General features: G+C 34.8%; 3 protein-coding genes across 10 annotated transcripts in view; 2 read left to right on the top strand and 1 right to left on the bottom strand.

Annotated features, from left to right (window-relative positions):
• The window catches only part of LOC118282459 (uncharacterized), a 41,729-nt gene extending 30,882 nt beyond the window's left edge, over positions 1 to 10,847 (top strand). For 6 of the 8 annotated variants that reach the window (XM_050701469.1, XM_050701466.1, XM_050701468.1 and 3 more), the window contains 16 exons: positions 1,229 to 1,339; positions 1,431 to 1,478; positions 1,606 to 1,959; positions 2,184 to 2,297; positions 2,555 to 2,710; positions 3,034 to 3,093; positions 3,356 to 3,496; positions 3,575 to 3,646; positions 4,163 to 4,279; positions 4,680 to 4,769; positions 5,221 to 5,319; positions 6,461 to 6,553; positions 8,932 to 9,054; positions 9,450 to 9,542; positions 9,931 to 10,023; positions 10,298 to 10,847. In XM_050701469.1, coding sequence (XP_050557426.1) covers positions 1,229 to 1,339; positions 1,431 to 1,478; positions 1,606 to 1,959; positions 2,184 to 2,297; positions 2,555 to 2,710; positions 3,034 to 3,093; positions 3,356 to 3,496; positions 3,575 to 3,646; positions 4,163 to 4,279; positions 4,680 to 4,769; positions 5,221 to 5,319; positions 6,461 to 6,553; positions 8,932 to 9,054; positions 9,450 to 9,542; positions 9,931 to 10,023; positions 10,298 to 10,593 — 2,060 coding nt within the window. In that variant the 3' untranslated portion in view covers positions 10,594 to 10,847. Of the gene's footprint in view, positions 1 to 1,228; positions 1,340 to 1,430; positions 1,479 to 1,605; positions 1,960 to 2,183; positions 2,298 to 2,554; positions 2,711 to 3,033; positions 3,094 to 3,355; positions 3,497 to 3,574; positions 3,647 to 3,718; positions 3,832 to 4,162; positions 4,280 to 4,679; positions 4,770 to 5,220; positions 5,320 to 6,460; positions 6,554 to 7,783; positions 7,900 to 8,931; positions 9,055 to 9,449; positions 9,543 to 9,930; positions 10,024 to 10,297 lie in introns of those variants that run through there. The other 2 variants (XM_050701470.1, XM_050701472.1) reach the window with 2 other exon arrangements.
• Positions 10,848 to 11,645: 798 nt separating this feature from the next.
• On the bottom strand, positions 11,646 to 17,475 carry LOC118282364 (peroxisomal targeting signal 2 receptor). The gene is made up of 8 exons (XM_035603412.2): positions 17,294 to 17,475; positions 17,008 to 17,221; positions 15,462 to 15,644; positions 14,865 to 15,050; positions 14,241 to 14,358; positions 13,829 to 13,913; positions 13,177 to 13,349; positions 11,646 to 12,677 (listed from the first exon to the last, which is right to left on the bottom strand). Exons 2-7 carry the CDS (start codon positions 17,206 to 17,208, stop codon positions 13,190 to 13,192), a joined length of 933 nt encoding a protein of 310 aa, XP_035459305.1. The 5' UTR covers positions 17,209 to 17,221; positions 17,294 to 17,475; the 3' UTR covers positions 11,646 to 12,677; positions 13,177 to 13,189.
• Positions 17,476 to 17,651: 176 nt separating this feature from the next.
• LOC118282363 (arrestin homolog) lies at positions 17,652 to 19,778 on the top strand. The gene is made up of 6 exons (XM_035603411.2): positions 17,652 to 17,970; positions 18,062 to 18,268; positions 18,345 to 18,476; positions 18,551 to 18,902; positions 18,977 to 19,171; positions 19,243 to 19,778. The coding sequence occupies exons 1-6, from the start codon at positions 17,782 to 17,784 to the stop codon at positions 19,389 to 19,391; spliced, it is 1,224 nt and encodes a 407-aa protein (XP_035459304.1). The 5' UTR covers positions 17,652 to 17,781; the 3' UTR covers positions 19,392 to 19,778.

The following is a 19,778-nucleotide window of genomic DNA, read 5'->3' as shown; positions in this document are numbered from 1 at the left end:
AATATTTATTTACAACCAATGCATAAAAAAGTAGGAGGTTAGTAGCTTAGGTTAGTTTTACACCTACTACGACCTCTTAGATTAATTAAAAAAAGGAAATAAAAGCAAATCGGATTTTTTTAAAGTAACGGAAACTATCTTACCTACTTTTAACTATGAACTAAAAGAAATATCAAGTATGTACAAAATTAATTTACAGGACCTAATTAATAAAAAACACTTAAAAAGTTATACGAAACAAAAAAAATAATTTTACTGGATCGAAAAATGTAATTCTCTATAGTGCAAATTTCTCTAATCGCATGCGTCCGACAACGACGTCTGCCCTCACGTGTCTGCCCGTTCGGGTAGGCATAGTTTTTTAGATTCGTGCGATCCCCCACCACACGACAGCGCCGCGCCGTTGCTTGCCGCAGATGCCGCCACACTTCGGCGAATGTGCGCGACGACGACCGATGGCAGCGGCGGCGATGCAGAGTATTCGTTAAACGGAATTTAAACTTCAAATAACGAACTTTGTAGGATAATTTGATACACCCAAAACTTCTAAATTATGTTCCTAGGTTCAGTGATTAAGATTTCGTATAAAAAAAGTTTGGCTTTGTAGTTCCAGTTCCGAATCCGTTCCGTTCGAATTTCGGGAATTCCGTTTGTAGAAAAATTCTGCATATCCTTTGAGACCTACGTACCAAGATTCATGGTCTTATCTTCAATTCAACCCCTATTTCACCCCCAAACTGGTAAAAATTTCAAAATGCTAGAACAAACGATTTTTTGTTTCTTATGACGTGATATTTGACGAACTTGCATACTAACTTTCAACCCTTATTTCACCCCTTAGCTGGTCGAAATTTCAAAAATGCTAGAACAAATGTTTAATGATTTCTTATCAAGTGCTTAAATATAAAGTTTCATGGTTTTATCTTTTAAAATTAAGAAATCCCATACAAACATTCAACCTCTATTTCAACCCCTTCATCCCTTTTTTTCGAAATAAAAAGTAGCCTATGTTCTGTCTCAGGGTCTAAAGATTGTCTGTACCAAATTTCATCAAAATCGGTTGCGAGGTTTAAGCGGGAAAGCGTAACAGACAGACAGACAGACAGAGTTACTTTCGCATTTATAATATTAGTTGGGATGCTTTGCAAAACTCCTTGAGATCATCTTTGAAAAGCCCAATGAGAATGGCAAACATTTTTAGACAGTAATAAAATTCGTTGGTCTACAGAACCGGGTCCACACAAATCTGCCTCAATCATGACGTCATACTGTGGCCAAGCTCAGTCCATACAAGTACCAGCAGTATCAGTCTTCAAAGTGGAAGCTGTATCCAATATTGGTATGCACATTTTGTAAAGACTTGAATGATAATGATTTATATTAGTATGGTTTAATATTTTTATTAACTCTTTCCTCTCTGTTTCCCACAGAGAGACCTTCGTTCAAGCAAGCGAACTCACATTTCAAGCCCAGTATTGGTAAGCACTTTTTAATGAAACCTTCATATTATGATAAATATTTAAATAGTTAACAATACTTTTAGTAAAACAAGATTTATTATAGAAAAAAGTGTCAGTTTACTTTTAACTTCTTAACTTTCCGCAGATAACATTCCGTCCACAGAAAACATTACGCCCACCGAAAACTTTACGCCTAGAGAAAACTTTACGCCCATAGAAAACTTTACGCCCACCGAAAACTTTACGCCTAGAGAAAACTTTACGCCCACCGAAAACTTTACGCCTAGAGAAAACTTTACGCCTAGAGAAAACTTTACGCCCACAGAAAACATTACGCCCAGAGAAAACTTTACGCCCATTGAAAACTTTACGCCCACCGAAAACTTTACGCCCAGAGAAAACTTTACGCCCACAGAAAACTTTACGCCCTCAGAAAAACCTCGATCCATCTCCTCACAGTTGAGCTCCGATAATCAAACTAACACTGACACAACCATAAGTAAGTAAAATAAAAATCATAATACTAAATATAAAAAATCGGTCGATCGATAAATATCTCGTAGCGCTTAGTTTGTGAGCTACGGTGTTGTAGCTGGTATGTGCTACGCCGTAGCAAATGTTGTCCCGTAGCATTTAAACGCGATTATTTAGCTCCCGAAATGATTTATTCTAGTTATATTTTGATGATTTTGGATTAAGATTCCTAATCTTTTTATTCAACAGCGAATTTGACCTCGCGACAGTCTACTCAGAAGTCTGTAGAATTCAGTCAAACAATCAAAACAAGTTTCAATACTTTGGACAAACCGATAACTTCAAAAACTCAACGTGAAAACGGTACGTGCGTAGCATTAGGGTTTTGTATGATAATACTAGCAAACCTGGTGAACTCCGTTTCGCCACCAATGACTTTTCCTGTTTTCCTGCTATTCTCTTGATTTTTTCCTGAATTTTCTTGCTACAAACCGCACAGAGCCCGAGACCTTTCCAACGGCAATGCAAATCGGTGCAAATTGGTTCGTGCGTTCTGGAGTTATAGCGTCAGGAAAGAAAACCCGACTTATTTTTATATTATAGATTACAATATTTTACAGATATCAAGAAGCAAATAACCTCTTTATCCCGTTTGATGGCCAAGAAGAGACACAGTTCCACAATCAGTACTCCAGTACTGGCACAGTTCTCGACACCATTTTGCAGCGACATGACCGCCGAGAATTGGATGAATGAGTGCCATTCTGTCGGAAAACGTTTGTATTTGATTAATGTCATTTATTAAAGGACTTTGGCTCTTTGAGAAAAACATCGCCCAGTGTTGGTACAATCACAATAACTTATAAAAAATATCAAACTAAATAGCTACTAATGGTCTAAACAGCAAAATAAAGGTCAATTTGTATAATATTATTGCCCTATCTAATTTAGGACTTCCCTAAAATTTATGCGACGTTGAAAACGGGCACTAATTCTTAGTTGAAACCTAAATGGTAACTAATTTCACAATAGCTTAAGCCTAGCCTATTCACATATTTTATGCATTATTAAAATCAGTAATTTTTTTCTCAAATTACAGCGTACAAAGAAATAATCATTTCTGATGAAGAAGAGATACAGAGAGACAAAATTGCAATCGGTGAGTATAATTTTTTGTAATATTGAAATTACTGTTTGTCTATTTGTTCTGGCTAATCTCAAAAAGGACTGGATTTTGACGGGACTTTTATCAGCAGGTAGCAGATGTACTAAGGAAAAACTTAGGCTACTTTTATTTTAAGAAAAAAAAAATATTTAGATAAATATCAAAAACGCAAATTCTATCAACACAGCTTGTTTACATATAGGAGAAGATAATTCAACCAGAAATATTATTACGCCTTACAATTAACATTTTACAGGGCCCCCAACAATAACACTGTCAAAGGACAGTCTTGAAGACGTACTGCCTATAAGCAGAGTGAAAAATAAAAGCTTTATTAAAAGTGATAATGATAATGATATCATTGTGAACCCCGCAATGGTTGATGAAGTTACATCAGGTACTATACACTCCAAAGATAATCTAGTTCTTTATACAATATACAAAGTAACTATCATAGACGATTTTCAAATTTTAGATGAAAATGTCCATGTAACCAAAGATGTGAAAGAGTCTATACTTCAAGCTTGTCCAGATATTTGCGAAACAGGTACATTGTTGCCTTTATTGGAATATTTTGGTCTTCCCTACATTATAGTCATACTAGAAAATTTCTCCGTAGACTCGGCATGTCGATCCAAGGGTTCGAAATTCCGTATAATAGTAAAGGTGGACAGTAATTATAAGAGTAAACCATACATGATATCGATAAGCTTTACGAAGGGTAAGAAATAGGTGGGCTGTTTTCATAATTTTATTTGATTTATTCCTTCTTTGAGACGTTTTAAGAAATGTTTGTGTTTTATTATGCTTAATAATTTATCTGATACTATATAGGGTGACTGGTAATTAGTAAACGATATTTAAACACGTGATTGTACTCATGATTACAAACAACTTTGCCAAAGAAACTTTTTTGTACACTCATTAGTTTTATTTTTATCACAGTAACACAATATCGGTTATTGTGTTTGAATGAAGTGACTAAAGAGTATAATGACACACAAAATACTCTAAAAACGCTCTTATGGCTAACACAATAGTGATGTTAATCTAACGGGTGTAGGAACGGAGTCGCTATTGGCGAGACAGAAATCTGCATGCGTGCTGACGACTCAATGTGTCCTGCCATCGCCTCCTCCGTGTTCTGGGTGCTTACTCCCAGTGAACGGTTCCAAAAATGGTCAAGTATATTTATTTTATTTTTTATGAATACTTAAAGTGCAACATCCCCGCTCCAGTTTAGTGGACAGATCTTGTGTAATTGGTTAATGTTTCTCCGTTTGTCCACTCGACTACCTCGCTCCGTTCCGGTGGACAGGTAGCCTTAGGCGTGAGTTCAAAAAATAAAATGCATAATATGATAATGGGACCATGGACCTAATATCTAAATATAATGTAGGCTCTAATTAACTAAACAATTCCCGAATAACTTATGTCCGTTCATATTAGGATTCCATTAATAGTTGGTGTTACCTTACGAATTCGAAGAAAAGAAATTGGCTGAAGCTGAAAACAATACTAATTCTCCTTTTCATTCTAGTTCTTCTAATTATTAACCTTTTATTTATTTGGGGTTACAGAGTGTGTGTTTGTGTACGGACAGCCCCACTGCGCGATACACAGAAAAAGCGCCGACGCCGAAGTTCAGATCGTATCGACAGGCGACAGTGGTGAATAATTATAAACACTCATTAAAATACGTAGTTAATTTGTAATATAACTGTAATAATGTATGATTCGTCAATAATTATTAATTTAATAATAGAACCAAATAAGGTAAATCCGAAATTTGCTACGCCGTAGTAGAGCCTACGCCGTAGGCATAACATCACATCTGCTACGTCGTCGAACTATAGCTACGAAATGCAAATGACAGCATTTTAATTAAATTAACCTTTAAAAAGTCACAATTCAAACTCTTTAGACGTAGTAATAACAGAAATAGCTCGTCGAGACAAATAACTCAGGAAAAGGACATTTCCCTTGAAAACTAGAAGTTAAACAAAGGAATAAATCACTCAATCGAGTCAATTTGCTAATGTAGGGAGCACAGCATTGTGTCTGAATAACATAATTCAATTTCGGTATTAAATCTGAAACGGTTGGTGTACTATGTTGTAGATCATTCCGTTGGTATGCTGACATCTCTGTGCGCTATGCGAGCGATGCGCAGTCAAGCGAAATCAAGCGTACGCATTGCAGAAGTTTTATCACCTAAAGGTAATTTTTTTTAGTATTAAATCTATGTTCTTTAATACTGCCCAGTGTGGAATTTGGAAGTATGACTTAATATCATTAATCGAAAGGACGCAATCACCACCTCGTGTTCGCGACTGATCTTCGATTCAGGTAAAGTTATCAAGAGATTGATGCAAAACTATTTAATTCAGCAGAGAAACTTTGACTTTTCGTCTAAATGCGTTATAAATAAATAGATGTCAAAAAATGCCAGCTTCAAACCATATTTATCTCTATTGAGATCAACTACTAAATTAAACACAACAGTACCTAGATAGGCAGAAATATACAAAGCAAGTAAACAAAACAACAAAAGCACTGTCAACCTCCATTGAACCATAGTATTATAGGACAAGGGAAAATAGCACTTATGTACTGAATACAAGCGTCAAAACACTATGTTATTTGCCGTTTATCATCGGGTAAGTACCGCAGGATACGCCCTCTTGTGCTTAGGAACTGATTTATTAAACGAAGCTACATTGGCAAGGAATCAACGATGTTCATTATGCTTACAAGGTACAAAACATATGCCTTTTTTGTGAATAGAATATTTGGAGTAGTCACGCGTGAATACGTTGCGTTTTTGTACGAAAAAGGATATACTCGGAGAAATGAGAATCAGGGGAAAATATGTAGACAGATTTTCCAATTGATATTTTTACGTGTATGAATCTTACAAGTAATCAAGCTTTAAGACATAAGTTTCAATACATATGGGGACCTTTACGATGGAAAAGTAACGGGGCTTGATTTAAAACATTAATTTCGTCATTTTTTCTCAGAGTCTGTCCGTTGGGAAATGCCGACCTCATCTAGATTGTTTTATAATAATAATTTTGGCATGTAAATTTTCGTTTTTGTAGCCTATTTACAAAAATAAATTTATTGTTTAATTTTGCCTCGTGACATATAAAATTTTATTTCATGTGGCCTATTTACAAAAATAAATTAATTGTTTCATTTTGCCTCGAACGGCCCAAGAAACGCATAAATAATTTTGTTAATACCATCTTTTTGAACTTGTGTAAGGCGTCAACGATTTATTATTAACATAGGCATTAACTATATATCTATGACATGTTAAGAAAAGGGTTTCTAAAATTATTTATTATTCTTGCAGTTTATAAGGCCCTGTATGAGACCACAAAGTTGGTGGTTAGCGACGCAAAGAAGCCCAACAGCGGAGATAGTGATTTAATCAGAATTGATGCAGGTCAGATTTTTTTCAATGTTCTTTTTAAAAACGTTGCCCCACACTAAGATTTTCTCCTATGTCGTGGATGCGTTTACAAACATACAAGTTCACATACATGTCTCACGCAGACCCGAAACAACAATTTGTGGATCACACAAAAAGTTGCTCAGTGCGGGAATTGCACCCGCGACACGTTGCGCGGCATGCGGTTGCCCAATCACCGCGCCAACTGTGCAGTCTATGTTATTATTACCATCATCTACAAGTTAATTATTATCATTGATCCGATTTCGATCATACATAGATATAAAAATCTTGTCATACATTAATCCTAATTTAGACTCTACTCTGTGATCGAACCTACACCACGTACGGGCCAGGCCTTTCGATATAAGTAACAAAAAATAAGCTAATAGATATAAATCAGTCTAGACGTTATTACCTAAAAGCAAATACTTAAGATGGTACCTACCTAAGATAGAGTAATTACTTTTTGGTCAGATTTAATATAATCTTGATTTTCATTGTTCTGGAAACATTTATTAGGTAAGAATCAAGAGACTAGCTTTTTAATTAGATAGTGCGACCTATTTCACAATTATTTGGATGTTCTTAATTCGGTTAATAATATTGAGACCTACATGTCAAAGATAGGGATTATATGACTTCCATAAGTATCACACATTCCTACTCATTACATTTGACTGTTTTCCCAGAAAATATTAGTATTCCAATCTTATACTCGACATACATACATTTTCCTTCACATTTGAATATGAAAATGAAATTAATGATAACTATAAAGTTCATATCTGCCGAAACTGAAACCACACAAGACGTTACTGATTAGGTCTTTAGAAGACAGATTCGCCCTTATTTGGTATTTAGGTATCTGAAATCGTATCTTTTGTAATAAAAGTTTAGACTATGTATAGACAGAGGCTTATTAAAGTACGGTCTTTTCACCAAAATGGTAGATTAACTAAAAAATCACGCTTTACTCGCGTATATTAATTGAGAAAAGCTCTACTAGTTTCGAGTCACAGAGGGACTCTTCAACATGAGCAGCGTGCGCAGACGCGGCGACGTCGCGCTGCCTACTAAGTGCGAGTAGGCTGCGTGATTTTTTAGTTAATTTAGTATTTCTCACGATAGTTATTATAAAAATAGAGTAGATGAATTATTTTTATTTCTCTCTGTTAGAAATTATTTTAAAACGTAAGACACGTATTTTTTATTTTCTTACAGATACGTACTTTCGACGATTCATTGATTTGAAATATCACGAGGCGTCACTTTTGAATACGTTTTATACTCAATAGTGACGTAGTTAGCTCCCACTTCTAAACTTTGATTCGTTTTATGTAAGTATTGTTTTCTTATACGATAAAATAAAAATACGTGTCTTATAGTTTTTCATTACCTAACTGACTGAACTAAATACATTTTTAATGTTCATACCCCGTCATCATCCCTATTATTTTGTATAATAGCAACCTATTTTGACATTATCATTTCAACGTTAATAGAAATATAATATTAGTAGTATGTAAATGTATGTATACAGATAACATATTTCTAACATGTTTAGCTAGTAAGATACTACATTTGATTGGACTACTGATTTTTATCCCGAAATTAATAAATTACCTTACCATTTGTAACTACCTGCATAGAAAAACTTATTGCTTTTAACCCTTGTACGATCCTGGCATAAAAAAGTAACTAACATCATATTAATGAATCTGATCATAAAAGCATGTCGATTAATTAAGTGTCATTATGCTGCTCCTAGATTTTTACCCGACAACCAAAAACATTTTTTACGGGAAAAGCCGGCAAATGAGTAGACAGATCACACCTGCTTATGTGTTTTCGATAATATCAATCTTCAATGAGATCAACATATCATTAAGATTGTCTAGGAAACCAAGGCAGTTATTAATCTAATCATATATGTATGTATCTGTATAACCATATAATATAAGTAGTGTTAATATACATGTCTGTAGGTGTAACCTTGTTATCAAGATATCTAGTCACAATCAGATAATTTAATTATTTCGCTCAGCAGTCGTGGGTGTTTCGTCTTCGGATAATGATGCCTATTCTTACATATTTCTTATGTAATAACCTAACATAGTTAACTAAAAATCCCTCTCAACGCCTTCTGATATATTCTGGGTTTTCTCAAATTAGCGTTTATAAGTATACTACATACTTATTACTACATTTACCAAATTTTCATGAAAATTCTGTTTGATTTGGGTACTGCTTGACAAAGGGTTTCCGACGAGTGTCGTCGTTTGAATTCCTAATGTTAACTTTGACTTTTGCCTTCCGATAATGAATAGAGTTTTTCCAAATAGCTAAATATATAAACTTATTTTATCTAGAAGTCGAAGCGAGCAAGATCCCCGACGTAAGATCAGCAGGCGTGGTTACTTCAGACGGCCGCACCTGCAGTCTCTCGGGGAAGAAGAGTTCGGGCAGTGATAGAGGCACTCGTGCTAATAACTGTAAGTATTCACATTAATTCTATTGTAGCACGTAACTGTTTAAGTTAACGAGTTAGCTCGACTAGTTTCAAACTACGCCGGGGCTCATAGACAAAAGATTTTTTTTTTAAGAAACGTTAGATTTTCTCCTGTGTCGTAGGTGTGCTTACAAACATAGAAGTTCGCATACTCAATTATTTTAGTGTCCGGGTCTTAGGAGTGTTGTAATACAGAGCCGCACATTTTAACGGAAGTAACGAGTTTCTGAACTTAGTTCACAAACTGGCTTGTGGGACATGATAACTATTTGACAGTGCAAGTTATTTGACAAGGAACTAAATGAAAAAAATGGCGGGGTGGTAGTATATGTAGGTACTACATGAAATAATGAATATTTATTTATTCAATAATTTCAGTCTGCACATTATACCGCGTCACTAACACCGAAAACCCCGAAAAAGCTCTCACTCAGACGAATATACTCAACATGGCAGAAGATGCTAAAGAAGGTAAGCAGGGTACTTACAGTACATTAGATATTTATCTCCAGCTTCATTTTTTTCCACCAGATGTGCTATGCCAATGATATTCATTGGTACACATAGATTAAGATTTAAGTAAGATTAATGATGCGTGCTATGGATACGTGCTATGGATGTCGTATCGATATCGTCAAGCTTCACTGACAGACAGACTGACGGACAATTCAATTTGACGTTTCAAAAGTGCCTTATTTAGGATTAATTGAAATAAATGCTTTGACTTTGAACTTTGATGGTTTCCTTACCTACTATCGATTATTAGTTATTACATCTTCATAGCATAGCTTCATAGCACATCTAAACTGTCCATCTAGCAAGGAAAACCACCCTCAACGCTGATTCTATACTTTTCCAGGTCTAGATGAATACTTAAGAAGTCACCTGGTCACATCATGTCGTTACTACAGCGGCTTGCTTACGAAACAATTTGGTCGTGTCAAAAATAACTGTACGTACCCTTTTTAATAAGATCTAAATAATATAAACCGGTAAACAAGCAGACGGATCCCCTGATGGTAAGCAATAGTCGCCGCCTATGGAAAACTAAAACACTAGAAGTGTGACAAATGCGTTGCCTGCCTTTTGGGGGTTAGGAAATAGTCGTTGGGGAATCGGGGATTAGAAAGATTTTAAATTTATTTTAACTGTTTTTCTAACTAAGTATTGACTTTTTAAAGTATAAACACCTAACTCCTATTATCCTAACAACATTTAATTCACAGTGACGAGACACCTAGCGCAACCTCTGGAGGAACCAGTAACCCCTTGCTTACCAGCGTACAAAGTAGAAGCCTGCACTATGAAACCGAGCGGTCGAGCCGCCTTGGCCAGCCAGACGATCGCACGCCCTTACTACAAGCCCACAAAGCACATGTCCTGCTGCATACTATCCCCAGCAATAAGCCTAACAGATATCTGTAAACACGACAAAGCTAACTTAAAGTCAGTTTATTACATGCTATCCGCAATAGAAGGCAGATTGAGAAGGCTCAAGCTAAGCACCCATAATGTGTACTAGTTGTCAATAGATGTCGCTGTTGTAAATTTTGAGGTTGCAAACGCTCAAGTTGTTTTTAATTAGTACTTGAAGTTGTCAATAGATGTCGTTGTTTTGAGTTTTTAAATCTATTTAAGTCGTAGTATTTTGAATTGATTTCTGTAAACAATTTCATAGCAAGCACAATTCATAGCAACTTTTTTTTAATATTTGACAATGTATTGTAATAAATACCTAGCTTACAAATAAGTTAAATAAAAATCTTAGCAATTTTAGTCGTTATTCTGTTTTATTTGTTACGAATAAAGTCTGTAGCAAAATGTTTCAACTATTTCCATAGTTGGCAACAAACCAGATGAAAAAACAGGGTGTTCAAGTTTTACAAGCTTATTATACAGGTTGTTTAAATTCTATCAAGCTAGTTGTGTTGTTCCATGATTACATTTATAATTTATATAAAATTGAAAGCAATTATTTTACAATTTCTTAGTTTAAAGTAAGTACATATTAAGTAATAATTTTTATTTATATTAATTTACCAGTAATTGATAACATATTTATTTAAAGTTCTACAACTTTCAGAAAGAAATGCAAATACTTGTTAACAGAAACAAATAAATATTTAACATTTACAATTACTCTCCGAAAATATTTAAAATCACAAAAACATGATAATTCCGATATAAATGAATTTGTCACTAGAAAAAATTAAGATAAGTGAATATCGATACAATAACAACAAGCTAGACAATATAATAATTATATTGGTACATTTTAATACAGAAATATTATACAATACTAAGTATAAAATATATACAAACTGAATATTTACATTTAAATACACAAAAGACGAAATATAAATATAGAAAAGACGCTAATATAATATAAATCGATAATAATTCGATTACGATTAAAATATCGAGAGCAGCATATCGATTGCAGTTTCTAAAAAAAAACATAAGACGAAACTATACGCAATAAATAGTACTGCTATAATTAATGACATCATCAATTATTTTGTTTTTCTATACATTTTTAACAGGCAGTGTTTGTTCAGTTTAGTGAACTAGTAAAATAATATAAAATCATACAATATAATGAAAATTCAACCATATCTCCATCACAATAAAGTTCATATTTGTATGCTTAAAGTAACATAAAACAATAAAAAACTCGAATAGTTATAAAAACAAAAGACGTATAACGATTAAGTACAAGCGATTATTAACTTTCATTGAGTAAAAATAAAGTTTAAAATAAAATGCACCATGTTAGAATCAGTCTGCATATAAAATTATTTATACAGGGTGTTATTATAAGTAGTTTAGTTATTATAAGTATTGCCTATTGGGGCGAAAACGGCGTGCCAAAAATAGACGCACCATATATGTATGGAAAAATATTTAAAAAGAGAGAGAGAGAGAAACAATGTCACATACTGTGCACAATACATAACATAAGTGCAAAATGTATAATTGACATTAACATAAAATCAAACCTTTTAGTTAAAAGGGATAGGCAGAGATGCCTATGACATAGCCATGGCAAAAAATCTATTTTACCCAGTACAAATTATTATGAGATCAAGTGATGACTTCACATCACATCTTTTATTATGTTTACTTTTATAGGAATGTTTCTTCTGTAAATTTTTTTGCATGGTTCTTAAAGGCTTAAAGAGATCTAATATTTTTTATGACTGATCACTATTCTGTTCTTTGCGTTATGGAATAATCTAAAACAAAACCTCAGTCGAAGCCTACAATGAATATTTTCTCTCAATAACTTAACAATAATTCCGAAACAATTAACAACAGAATAAACAAATTATTGTAATGACAAGCTCCACATAATATGCCAATAGGAATGTTAAAATACAACACTTCAAACAAACCACTACCTTACTACAATAGTAACAAAGAATATTTTACAATACACATCTTGTCTATCACCAAAAACCTCAATATCCCTGTTCACCGTTACCTGCACCGAGTGAACGCTTGCAAGCGATTATAACCCTGATTGTCTTCGCAATAAACACTACAATGGTTTGGCACGATTCCTCCACAAACACTCTTATTTAATCACAGACATTCCAATGGATCCTGGAACATGAGAAAAAAGCCAAATAAATAAAATTATACAGATAAAAAACATTTTAAGTAGAATTGAGAATAAAAAAATATACCGACGAATAAATGTTGCCAATTTACATTCATTAACTAACAAAAAAAATCACACACATTTTCTCAAGTACTTTAATGGAGATAAGCTCTACTAGTTTCGAGTCACAGCGGGACTCTTCATCATAAGCAGACCCTTCAGCAGGTTGCAGGACGTCGCCGCTTCTGCGCACGTTGCTCATGATGAAGAGTCCCTCGGTGACTCGAAACTTTGAGGCTTTTTTCCAGTAATGTACGTCAATAAAGTGTGTTTTTTATTTATTTCAGTATTTATTTATTCCATTTCCATACAGTAATCTGTCATTTTAATATACTAACTTGACTGTGGGGTCGCTGAGTCTCTATGTGAATATGTTAAACATTTCTACAAATTAACATTTATTTCAGTATGTCTCACATTAATTATTATAAAAATACTTACATGTACTCCAGTCTCAGGCCAAAGACCGGGGCGTGAACACGTGGACCAGTGAGTCCCACCCACAGTCCGCGATCTGATGCGGCCTCAGCGCGTTCCAGTCCAAGCCGTATGTGAACTCGGAGTGATGTCTTATCGTTTCTAGAGGCTCGCAGCCGCGTTTGAGGTCCCATATCCTGGTGGAAACAAGGAAGATAGTTAATATTAGTATCTAGACTAATAAATAAAATTGAAGTGTCTGTTTGTAATAAAATTGGGGTGAAAATCATCCAATAACTTCTCCCGCCTTGTCACCCAAGGCGAGTGAGAGTGTCAGACTCTTACTGACTAAAAACCACCCCGTTCCTACTCCTGCTCTTCGAGCCGGAGTCCCGGTAACTCACTAAGTAGTCCGCAGCTCCGGAAGATTATACAGAAAATGAAATAAAAGGTTGTCTATAATTTTTGATCGAACAATCACAAAATCACGCTGCAGAAAAGATCAAGTCAACATTTTATTACTATGAAGTTTAAAATTACCTTGCAGTTAGTTTACAGTACCTATTTGTAATTTAGTAGTGTATCACACTAACTTTAAACTTTCTTTACTCAAAAGTAATAAATCTTATCTACTTAACAAGGTCCAATGGTCATATGAATATTGCAATTAACTCACCGTGTAGTAAAATCGTAGGATCCAGCCGCCAATATGGAAGGTGCATGAGGAGAAAACTGCACTCTTCTTACTGCACATTCACATCCTTGGAAAAAGATAAAAGAAATAATGAAATAGAAATTAACGTAGTTAACCCGGATTTACATTATAAAATTAGTTACATGACACTAGTTTTACAAAGAATATGCACACAGCACCGAAATTACTCCAAAGTAATGCATGCATTTTAAAACTGAATGTTTACACATGAAATTACTGATCAAATTAGTATTATAAAACTCAAATCATTTAAAATTTCGTAATGTTAATCCAGTTTTATAATAAAAAACAATATGTAATAATGTAATCTTGTCTTCACTATAACCATATACAACCAAAATACAATAGACAAGTTTTTGTTCCATAATTTTACCTTTGAGTGTGAACATAGGTGAAGTCAGTCTTCGCAGATCCCAGCCTCGAATGAGGCCATCAGAACCAGCTGTGGCAAGAGCATGTGTCTCCGTTCTACTCCAATCACAGGACAATACCTATAAAAATAAGAAAAAAGACTAATGTAGAATGGTTAAAGAAACTATAAAAATTCTTAAACAATTACTAACAAGATAAAAATATGTACAAATTATTATCAAGACAACATAAATTCTCCACTTGTTCATGCATTGACGATGATCAGTGCTCTCCTGACTATGACACCAGACTGTGATTTGTTTGCAGTGAGATGTAAGTTTGTATGTTGTGAATATTTAAGATTTTGTGAGAAGATGGATGGCTGATCAATTAGTTAAATAATAACAAAACAAGTAGCGGTTGGACAGGACAATCATAGAAATAAAATTTAAGTACTTAAGTCATTACACATTATGTAAATAATAACTTAAAAATACCTTAAAAAAGGAATAAAAATTAACTTAAAACTAAATAAAGAAAATAAAATACAATAATTGTACTTTTTTTCAAATAAATTTTTAAAATAAATAAACTGTAAAATTATGCATATTTTTTCTACTAAATAAATAAATAAAGTTCAAATTACCTCAGCATCATGCGCCTTGACAACTGCAGCAGGTCTAGAAGGCTCAGTACAAGTCCATAGCTTGAGGTGACCATCTCCCGACACCGATGCGAAGGTAGCAGGAGAATGAGGGGAGAAAGCTGCCGTATAAACCAGCTGAGAATGACCCACGAAGGTACTGAGGCAAGCTTCAGATTCGGGGTCCCACTGAAATGGTTAAAACATACTTTTATTATATTTATTTTAGACTTTAGAATAAAAAGGTTGAAGGTTATTAGGCGTCATGGCAGTTTTGGTACTTAATAAGCTGGAGAATTTCATATTGATCAAAAATGTAATGCAACATTTAAAAAAAAGTGCGAAAAATTACAACATAGACACATTTAAATGAACTACTACTACAAAACAAGTTTCCCCAAAAACAAAATGGCGCATTTGCATTTACTTTATGGTTCTCACTGACTTTACTAGAGCACAAAATATGATATACAAGACTCATATCTTTAGTTGGAATAATATATTCTACAATTATAAAAACTTTTCACAAACAAGACACATTATACACAAAAACTATCTACAAATTCTACTCAAACCCCATTTTATTCACAAGCCACTTACCAATTTAATAGTAGTATCCCAACTAGCACTCAACAGATGTGTCCGAGGCCAGTCTACAGAGCACACCTCACTGGTATGTGCCCTCAGCACCCTCAGAGGAGCTGCACAGCCGACCCTCCAGACTATGATGGCACCGTCTCCCGCACCACAGGCTGCTGCACTCTCTGTGGTCCCTGACCATGTCTGCCAAAATAAATAAACATTTGTAAATAATTTTTATTGTAGACTAGTTGACCTGGCAAACTTCGTGCTGCTTCAAACATTATTTGTTTACCTAACCTCATAAACCTTCCCTGTAATACAAATAATTCAAGACCAAAATTTGCCAAATTGTTTCAGATGTTCTCAAGTTTTACCAAAACTACTACTACTACGACTAGACAAACAGCAATTGATTTTTATAATCTTAAATGTTATTGCTGCTTCTCATTTGCAAAGTGTATGACAACTTTTAATTTAACTAGCTACAATGAACAAAAATATAATGTGGTGGCACAGAAATCAACAAGAAAACTAGAGCTAAATACACTGAATTAATTGATTTTTTCTGTGCTGATACTGTCAAGAAATAACAAAATACCTGTATTATGCATTTAATATTTACCTATTACAATTAAGTTGCCTTCTAACCCATCCAACTATTTTAATAAATTAATTTATGTTAATGTATTACAAGAATTGGATTCAAGAACACAAAATACATGCATATAAATCAAAGCTAGCTACTTAATAAGCCATTGATTGTGAATTATCAACACAATGCCCTGTGGAATCCTCTAACAATGTATAATTTTAACACAAATGTCTACCACAGCATGTAACACATTTAGTTACCAACATAAACTATCAAAAATCTTTCTTATAGGACTTCAAACTCTTAAAATAATTGAATTACAAGGTGTCAAATGTAACCAACAATTACATGATAAATCCTATACTTAAATTAACCAGGAACTTAAGTCAATTGTCTATAAATAAATAAATTAATGGCAACACACCAAAGTAAGCCAATTATATGATGATGCAAATACTCCGATGTACCTAGGTTTCACTTGTGAGGCTTCCATGTGTGAACAGGCATTATGAATATATTCTTGTTTACATTTAGGGCTAAGAATAGATACCCTGATTGAAATATGAAAGACTTAAGAAGCTATACTTTGGAAAAAGTACCTAGCTTCACTGACAGACAGACTGACGGGCAATTCAATTTGACCTTTCAAAAGTGCCTAATTTAGAATTAATTGAAATAAATACTTTTGACTTTGACTTTGAAGTAAAAGGGATGCTATTCATACAACATTAATTTTGAAAATGGGACTATAAAATCTATGACTATATGTGTTCTTATATGACTACTGTGAACAATGGCTTCTTAAATATTGTATTGATATCAAAGTTCTAATTAGAAATTGTATCGGGGAGTTCCTGCTTATCTTTTTATGACATGATAATAATGTAAATTCAAGGCAAGAGCTAAAGCAATAAATTGTTATCAATTAAAGTAACCTATGGACCTGAGTTTAGCAAATAAAATGTAACTTACCACATCAAATAGTCCATCGCTCCACTCTAGTTTCTGAACCTCTATGATGGTGCTGCCATCAGGAGCTAGCTCTAAGAAGAACAGAGTTCCACCTCCTGCTAGACCATAATACTGGCTGGTTGCAACGGCCAGGGTGTCCGGCCTCGTCCGGCTAAACCGAACGCTATAGCCGTGCCGGCCAGGTGTCAAGAAGGTTGGCATGCTGATAGTATAACTGCAAAACAAAAAAAAACAATTTGTAAAACATGTAACAAAAAGCCATAGAAACATAGCCACTATAACTTACGATTTTTGAACCCAATACGTCACATTGCTTTACATAAAACCATGAATATACCAATTCGTGTATCTAGGTCAATTCCTATCAGAATCCTATTAGTTTTCGCTGCGTAAATAATAATTTAATCCCCATTTAACACTTCATAACCTTTGGAAACTGTCAAAACAAACGTCAATTTTGACGTTTGCTTTGCTAATTCAACGATTTCTTAGCCGAACTTAGTGAGGGGACATCAAATCGATTTCAATGCGAGTAGGTATGCGTCATATAGCTTAAATCTTATTAGTACGCCTACGAACGAAATCCAATTAGTCTGGTAACGTGTCCTGCATGAAACCTCACATGTCACCAATATATAAGCCACATTTCCTTAACATGATCATTTCTGGTGAACACCTCAAAACCTCCACACTCAGCTTATTCAAATAACAACTTGAATATAGTTATTTCTTCTAACTTCCCTTTACTCATCCCTTTCCAAAAAATCCAACAAGATGTTGGACTACTTTGCTTTGGCGTTTGTGGTTGCAGTAAAAGTATTTAAGAAAACTACTCCAAATGGAAAAGTTACGGTTTACCTTGGCAAGCGTGACTTCATTGATCATATGGATTACTGCGATCCTGTAGATGGAGTGGTGGTAGTGGATACGGAATACCTGAAAGGAAGAAAAGTTTATAGCCAGGTGCAGTGTTCAGTGAAATATAAAAAGTGCAGTGTGTGATCGTGTATTGTTGATGTCCAACCAATGTTCTAATTACTTGTGTGTTTTGTAGCTCGTAACCACGTACCGCTATGGTAGGGAGGAAGATGAAGTAATGGGATTGAAGTTCTCCAAGGAAATGGTTATCGGCCAAGAACAAGTTGTTCCAATGATCAACTCTAAAATGGAACTGACTCCCGTTCAGGAGAAGCTGCTGAAGAAGCTTGGACCCCACGCTTTTCCTTTTACATTCAACTTCCCTGAATTGGCCCCAAGCTCGGTAAATTACATCAGTTACTACCTTTCCACTTAAAGAAGGGAATGATAGATTCTAATAAAGAGATTTTCGCCTTCAGGTAACACTGCAGCCTTCTGAAGAAGATCAAGGCAAGCCCATGGGCGTGGAATATTGCGTCAGGACGTATGTAGCCGAGCAAGAAGACCAGAAGAGCCACAAGAGGAGCTCAGTCACCCTCGCCATCAAGAAAGTAACTACGAGAAGACCTGATGAAAACTTGATAATATTTTACGACTCAGAACTAATCTTTGTTAATTTTTACAGCTGCAACACGCACCAACATCCCGTGGACGTCGTCTGCCGAGCTCTCTCGTGAGCAAAGGATTCACTTTCAGCAATGGAAAGATCAACCTTGAAGTCACTTTGGATAGAGAAATCTACTATCACGGAGAGAAGGTTGCTGCCAACGTCATCGTATCTAACAATTCCAGGAAGTCTGTTCGTAACATCCGCGCGATGGTTGTACAGCACGTCGAGATTACTATGATCAACTCTCAATTCAGCCGTCATGTTGCCTCTTTGGAAAGCCGCGAGGGTTGCCCCGTCACTCCTGGGGCCAGTCTGTCCAAGACATTCTACTTGGTACCTTTGGCTCGTAGTAACAAGGACATTCGTGGTACGCACTTAGCAACTTTCACTCTTATAAACTCACTTTATTTCATGATAGTTTAAAATATTTTTATCGAACAGGTGTGGCTTTGGATGGACACCTGAAGGAAGATGATGTTAACCTGGCCAGTTCGACCCTCGTACCTGAAGGAAAGTGCCCAGCTGATGCCATTGGTATCGTTGTCTCTTACTCTGTAAGGGTCAAACTGAACTGTGGAACCCTTGGCGGAGAACTCGTTACTGATGTGCCTTTCAAGTTGCTTCACCCGGCTGAAGGTAGTTATTCTCAAGGTATTCGAATTAAGTTGGACTTTTGAATGTAAGATAACACTTGTTCCAATTCACAGGATCTGTTGAACGTCAGCGCTTCAATGCGATGAAGAAGATGCAATCCATCGAACGACATCGCTACGAGAACTCTCTTTACACCAACGAGGAAGAAGATAATATCGTATTCGAAGACTTCGCCCGTCTCAGGATGAACGAGCCCGAGTAAAGGATGTGTGAATTTAATAATTACACAACAAAAAAAAAAACGAAAAAATTATAAAAAAATTCAAAAAAAAGAAATCAAGCAAGTTATAATACAGAATTTCATATTATGTCATAACATCGACAAAATATAATATTCGAATGTTTATCAGATCAACAAAAACACGTTGGCACCTTTATAATTTAAACTGTAATGTCATTTTCATCAGATATTGTGTATTCAATCATTCAGTTTAATTAGGTAATTTTAAAAATGTAGTTATCAATTAATTATCTTATTTTGACACACTGTATTCTCGTGTTTGAAATTATTCGAATAAGTAATTAAGTATATAAAAAAAATCTGTACCTTTCTGTAATCCTTATAATAAATTAAACTTCACCAGAAATA

The sequence above is a fragment of the Spodoptera frugiperda genome, chromosome 20 (assembly GCF_023101765.2).
Source record: "Spodoptera frugiperda isolate SF20-4 chromosome 20, AGI-APGP_CSIRO_Sfru_2.0, whole genome shotgun sequence".
Classification (NCBI taxonomy): domain Eukaryota; kingdom Metazoa; phylum Arthropoda; class Insecta; order Lepidoptera; family Noctuidae; genus Spodoptera; species Spodoptera frugiperda.
Note: the sequence above shows the minus strand (reverse complement) of the source record. Positions and strands in the feature narration are given on the sequence as shown.

What these genes read in the sequence shown, in the direction of transcription:
- LOC118282363 (XM_035603411.2), top strand. Translation starts at nt 17,782, where the DNA reads ATGTTGGACTACTTTGCTTTGGCGTTTGTGGTTGCAGTAAAAGTATTT. An exon ending in TCACCCTCGCCATCAAGAAA is followed by an intron (nt 18,477 to 18,550) that starts GTAACTACGAGA and finishes TAATTTTTACAG; the next exon opens with CTGCAACACGCACCAACATC. An exon ending in GTTGCTTCACCCGGCTGAAG is followed by an intron (nt 19,172 to 19,242) that starts GTAGTTATTCTC and finishes TCCAATTCACAG; the next exon opens with GATCTGTTGAACGTCAGCGC.
- LOC118282364 (XM_035603412.2), bottom strand. Translation starts at nt 17,208, where the DNA reads ATGCCAACCTTCTTGACACCTGGCCGGCACGGCTATAGCGTTCGGTTT. An exon ending in TCAAGGCGCATGATGCTGAG is followed by an intron (nt 14,359 to 14,864) that starts GTAATTTGAACT and finishes TTATTTTTATAG; the next exon opens with GTATTGTCCTGTGATTGGAG. An exon ending in TCCTACGATTTTACTACACG is followed by an intron (nt 13,350 to 13,828) that starts GTGAGTTAATTG and finishes TGTTTCCACCAG; the next exon opens with GATATGGGACCTCAAACGCG.